At 37.1% G+C, this 6,395-nt stretch overlaps 1 protein-coding gene across 1 annotated transcript; it reads left to right on the top strand.

The window, feature by feature from the left end:
• Positions 1-189: 189 nt before the first annotated feature.
• Positions 190-4,444, top strand: LOC111263535 (nucleoporin NUP42). The gene is made up of 7 exons (XM_022838688.2): positions 190-465; positions 1,311-1,492; positions 1,924-2,016; positions 2,317-2,387; positions 2,582-2,685; positions 2,921-3,275; positions 3,775-4,444. The coding sequence occupies exons 2-7, from the start codon at positions 1,338-1,340 to the stop codon at positions 4,026-4,028; spliced, it is 1,032 nt and encodes a 343-aa protein (XP_022694423.1). The 5' UTR covers positions 190-465; positions 1,311-1,337; the 3' UTR covers positions 4,029-4,444.
• The last annotated feature ends 1,951 nt before the right edge of the window (positions 4,445-6,395 follow it).

The raw sequence follows: 6,395 nt of genomic DNA, 5'->3' as shown, positions 1-6,395 counted from the left end.
TCGTCTGCTCGCGAAAGGCAATCAACGTAAACAATATATTTCGAACGCGCGTGTTTGAGTGAACGAGCCTTGACCGATGGCTTTGCAATTGTGACAGAAACAGGCTTCCTTCTGGTCGGAGAAATCTCTATGTATGCGACCGCAACTCGCAACTGTGATTCGCATTCATTTGCCTATGTGTTACTGAAATGACAGCTGCAATTTGTAATACACTGACGGCTTAGTCCAAAAGATCCAAATAAGCCCAATCGCACCATTCGTCGATCTGAACAGATGTTCAATAAGACATAATCATAAGAAGCAGTTCAGGATCTAGAATCTGAGATCATCTAAGCCAAGGTTTTGCTATCAAGTACAATATTCACACGCTTATTCTCTCGGTCATTGAGCTTGACAATTAATGAAAACGTGTTAAAACTTGAACATCGATAAGACGCTACTATGGATGTATACTTTTGTGCACTTGTGAGTAGAGCCGTACATAAATTTTACTAATCAAACAGTGAACGCGAATGATAATGGGATAGTTAAATCTCAGACCTACATCTACATAACACTTAAAAATAAATAGTGGTTTTGATTATAATTATTATATTAAGCATTCCCTAACATCGCCGATAAATGTGTGCTAAAACTTTTAATACTTAACTGTCTGTATTATTCCGCAGAGGTTATGCTTTTCTGCACTATACCTGCTAATATTAATATTATTAACGATAATATTATTAAATAATAATATTAACGAAAGAGCTATTGCCACTCATTAACTACTAGTAACAGAAGTTATGAGGTTCGAAGTTTGCGCAGCTTAGTGATATGGCACACGAATAATCACAAACATACCGTACAATGCGATAGACGTACGACACATCTAGTTCTACCGTATCCAACAAAAGTTCAATGATTTTGATCAGTTTCGATGGCACATCACATTAACAACATAGATTTGCAACAGATACTTGTGATAATGAAAAAACAATACTCGCCTGCACTTGAACAAAGGTACCTCTCTGAGTAATCCCTCTATAGGATTAACAGAACTGTAAAAAACAATTTTGATGTAGTGCTGCAAGTGGACGACTTTTTTAGGATCGACGACTTTACGGTGGTTAGAATAATATCCTCCTCAATACTGATCGTGTCCTTTGCATTTCTTTGAGAGCGGATAAGAGGGACCGTGTAACTAATGCTAATGCAACTATATAACAGTTTAACACGTAATGATCTAGTGAGCGTTTACCGTTGACTGCAATGCATAATGTTGCAAGTGCAGAAAAATTATGAAATGGTTGCGGATTGTGTGTTTTCAGAGAACGTAAACTTCAAACATCGGGAAAATGACCGTTTGCCGCTACTTCCAGAATGGCAACTGCCGTTACGGGCAAAACTGCCGCTTCGAGCATGTCTACGAAAGTAATCACGGAGGAAGTAGATATCGTGGGGGCGGAACCAATTACGCCAGTTATCACTACAGCAATCCACAGTACCAAAGGTATTTTCAATAATAAAACGAAATCTTAAAACGATAGTACTCGTATAGTAAGATCCCTAAGCAGTGGCACTGCGCAGACGCATTTTTCAGCGCGTACAAGGATTGCGAGTAAACGTTTTGCGCGCAGTTTGCGATTTTACCATGAAATAATGCACCTAATAGCGTAATTTTGCACGCTAAATACTTGTACACAGTAAATTCTAGCACTTTGCTTTCATTCTCATGGAATCGGATCAGTAGTTATCAATCACATTTATTAATTGGTAACTACTGATCCGATTAAGATTACTGGCAGATTGGACAACGAAAGTGTGCTGCCTAAAGCCCACATGGTACTAAAAAGTAATAAAAATCCTCGTTGGAAACCTTGGCTTTATGTAATACAACTGTCAAATAATTTTTCTATTCTTTTTTTTTTTTTGCTGCGTTAGTTCAACGGCTCGGACTAGTGGATATCATCAGGGAGAATCCTCATTCAATTTTGGTCAAGCAGCCCTCGATGTCGCTGCCAATAAATCACAGGAGTAAGTTGTATTTTTCTCCCCGATTTGCATTATATTTGATTAAAGTCTTGAGAGTTAAAGGCAGTTAAAGGTAACTAACTACCTTTTAAGTTATTAAAATTATTCTGAATAAAGAATACGTAAACTTCTTTCTGGAGTTTTAAAGATTTGCTCATTATTTCTCGTATGAACAGGAAAGTAAAAGTGAAAAAAACAGAGTGGCTTTTTTACCGAAGATTTTATTTGTACCAATGTGTTTTAGGGCTTTTTATTAAATGTTGCTATAAATATGGCTGATTTTATACGTTTGTGTAACTTCAGAATAAATCAAGTCAAGCAGGATCTGCTAGATATGCTCGAGGGGCGCTTTTACCCTTTTTCGGGTATACCAGGTAAGTGATTGGTAGGTTTTCTATAAATTTTAGTTAGTACCTTATAAGTTTAGGAAGTTACATTTCGTAATATACTCATCTTTATGAAAATTTTTAAAACATGTCATAGAATATCTAAAAAATAATCTATATTTGTCTTAAATATATACAGGACTGCTACGTTTTAAATTTGTGATAGTTTTTCTTTTTAAAAGGAGCCACAAATCTTGTAAACTTCGCGCACCTATCGGATTTAAGCCCTGAAGAAATTCGCCTTAAAGCTTACGAAAGTCTTGCGGCAAATAACTTTCAAGAATACGTGAGTTAAAACTAACGTTTGTTACTTTCTGTCCACAATAATTATGACTCAATAGTTTTCAACAGTCGTGATTGCCAAAATTTTCCATTGCAAGATAATACAAGAATATTACCAATTGTAAATGTATTATCATAGTAATATTTATAATTTATGAGCAGAAAAGTGAATCAATTTGTGATTTTTTCAGTGTTAAAAAAACCCACCTGCGGTATTGTCTTCCATGCTCTGGTTTCAGCAAGCTGAAATGACGAGACATTTGAACCATGTGATGCAGATTTTACGGCAACTTATCTCTAATCCACAATTAATTCAGGAATCCCAGGCTAGGCCTATTGCTGGCCCGGTTGTCCACAATACATCCACTATACTTAATCAGGGCGTGCCGTCTAGTGTATCATCCCTATTTCAGCCTCATAATAGCCCAGCAGTTTTTCCTCAGCCAGGGTTTGGGGTTCCCCAAACACAAGGACTTTCTTCTGTTGGTGATCTTGGAGCTGGACTCGAATATAACAACCCATTCGCACAAACTGGGAATCCTTTCAGCCAACACTCAACTTCAAGTCATATCCCCGAACAGCACACAATTCAAGGCGGGTACAATTTTTTAAAACGGGTGTACTATATTACTGGCATTTTGTTTTTTAGTTTTGTCTATTTGTTTCCACTATAAGGCTTTACTGACGTTAGGCGAATTTGTTTTTCGGATACTGCTTTTTTGCACTAAATTCAAGTACTTACAAGGTTAGTTATTGAACCGTAACAAAATAGCGTGTTAATTGTAGCACTGTATCGACCATTAGCTGAAACGTAAAAAAGACGTGTTTCATAAGTAAATTAACTCGGGCTGGAAATTGACAATTGTATATCAAATCGTCGTTTTCTAACTCAAAACTACACTATGAGTAAGGGACAATTACTACATGCTATATATTCTATGCAGGGGAACTAGTATATTAAAAGCTCTTTGATAATACATTTCCACAAATATTGTAAAGGTCGGTATTTCAAAAGATAGGTAGCATTTTCCTCAATCAGTTACAGAAATAATGATTTTAATTGCAATCAATGTTTTACTCGGGTCTATTGTAGGACATCTAGGAAATTCAATGCAGATTCCTGCTTTTGTCTCTAAACCTTTTGCGAGCCCCAGTGTAGTGCCCTACGGAGCGACCGGAACGCCTGGGCAGCTTGGCGTATCAAACCCATCAAACAAACAACAAAAGGATACGATTTATACTCCGATGGAGTTATTGTCCGAGAGCGATTTGGCTGCTTTTCGCGATCGAACGTTCACCCTCGAGAGTTTGCCATCAGTTGCTCCACCTAGGGAATTGTGTGATTAAAGGCGTGCTTTGAGAAGAAAGCGCTAACAAAAGTATAGATATTCGTTTTCACAACTAGGGCTTGCAAAATAAGCTATATGGCAACACTCCAGGAGCTCTGTGCTTTGGAATTAGCACTATTTATTCTAACATATGGTCGTAACTAGTACACTTAAGAAAATATGGCTATCGAGCTAGACTTTGCTTACCTTTGTGTATGTATGTTTGAGTAAGTTATGTGATGCTAGTTCGAGATAAACAGATCAAAGTGGCCATGTAAATTTGTCATAAATTTTGCGATTTTTGGCGGATCACGAGCGAAAGACAATCCCCTTAGTGTCACAAAGTATTTAGGGCGAATAGCTTCGATTGTTTTACTAAGTTACAGCTATCAATAAACTATTGTAATGAAAATAATGAGGTTTTCAGTTATCGAACAGATTTGTATCCATTATTGCTTCGATTACTTACGAGTCAAGTATATCTATCTAAAAATAGACTAACTTAATGTTAATATCTCACATCGAGATTGATGGTTAAGACATTTAGAACTTAGGGAACATACCCCTAAATGGAAGAAAAAGTCGAATATATCCTTTCTTCACACAAATGGCGTCCTAGATGTCTCGCATGAGTAGTCGATCAACTTCGTACATTACTTTTCGTGCCTTAGGTGCCAGTTCTCTGTAGCAAGATTAGAGAATGGAATAAAACACACAAAAAGGATATTTACGTTGCCGCACCAGTAACCGACGTGCTATTGATTCGAACTACAAAAGAACTTACCATTAAATTGTTATTTACAAGAGGTTTTTTTCGAGTTAGTGTGCCCCGTGTTGTCCACGTGCTAATTTAGGCCACAACGTATCCCTAATATTAGCGAATACGTTACTCATTATATTATCACAGGGACAAGATAATCAGCCTAAGAAATTTCACGTTGCGTGTTATAGCCTAGTGAGTAACGTATTTGCATGCTAAATCTTAGGACATAGATTTCAGTTCGGGCATAGACACACTGTCTCGTGGAAAGAGCCAGCTGTTTGATGAAATGCTTAACGACGAGGCTGGACGTAAGACGCGACACGTAAAGGAAATTTCGGGTAGACACGATTAGCCAATCTGCGGCTAGCGCCACATGTCGCTTCAAACGGGAATTTTATTTTCAATCTAATAGATAATTATTTGGAAAAAAATCGATTATCCTTCGTAATTAATATCTGAATATTCTATATTGGACGAGACTTCCAATTCACTTCAGTGTTTTACTTATACATAAACAGTCACTGGAATATCATTATATTGAGAACTTAGTTGTGGCAGAGCGGAGTTAGCATTCTTTTCGAATCATTCAGGGCAATTATTATAAAAACAGTTTAGTAATATTTATGCATCAAATAACATGAACTATGTTTCCTTAAGCCTTTATTCAGGTAAGCAGAAAACGAATAAGGAAAGAAATTTCACATATTACAGTTTGGTCCTATACTTTTACTATATTAAAACTCCGCCGACAGTTTCAGTATTGCGCTAAGGCTGGAGACTTAGTACCATGGCATCTATGATTATAGTAACATGTTTTATGTAATGTTTTTCGCACTATTATAATAAAATGTCTCATGCATAACATCAAGTTACACCAAGTGTCGCCCCCTGGAGTGTAAAACTCGTTTTACTGAATTCATATGCCTTACTTCCAAACTCCTATCGAACCCATCTATACGTCACTTCAACGGGTTGGAGGCGCGACCATTTTTGTACTTCTAAGTTTGATCTTCTAAGTATAAAATAGTCGTTTTCCTTTTGGCTGGGGCATTCGATAACTCTGGCCTTTTTTTCCCTTTAATTTTCAGTTTGTTCTTTAACCACAGTCATTGCTTGGGCCCGCACATTGTCGCTCATGATCATCTATATTATAGTCTCATATCGACGATCACCTATAATAATGGTATTCTATGTCATACTGAAAGCTTCGAATACGTTGTTAGCAGTTTCAAAAAATGCTCAATAGAAGCCGGTATATGCCTAGTATTGACTAAAACGATCAATTATATCGAATATAGAGCGCCCTCTGCAATCTTACTTTCAAAGTTAGAAATTACAGCAGGAACAGGCGCGATTTTTCTCGTTGAGCCCTTTAGTTGGGTCTGCAATCAGGCAATAAATAGACTTTGAATAGTGCTTTAGGGTGAAAGTGGACTAGTGTGGTAACAAACAGCATTTTATGTGTACAGCATTCGCCCGCTTTTACCGATAAGCATTTGGGCTGGTTCACTCGTCCACTTTATTCATTATTTTTTTCCTTGTGATTCGTACTACACATAGACACTACTCCTTCAAATGTAACCTAAAGGCAAATTTACCTGCTCGACCTTGACCATAGTTCTG

This window comes from Varroa jacobsoni, unplaced genomic scaffold, assembly GCF_002532875.2.
Source record: "Varroa jacobsoni isolate VJ856 unplaced genomic scaffold, vjacob_1.0 scaffold_773, whole genome shotgun sequence".
Classification (NCBI taxonomy): Eukaryota; Metazoa; Arthropoda; class Arachnida; order Mesostigmata; family Varroidae; genus Varroa; species Varroa jacobsoni.
Note: the sequence above shows the minus strand (reverse complement) of the source record. Positions and strands in the feature narration are given on the sequence as shown.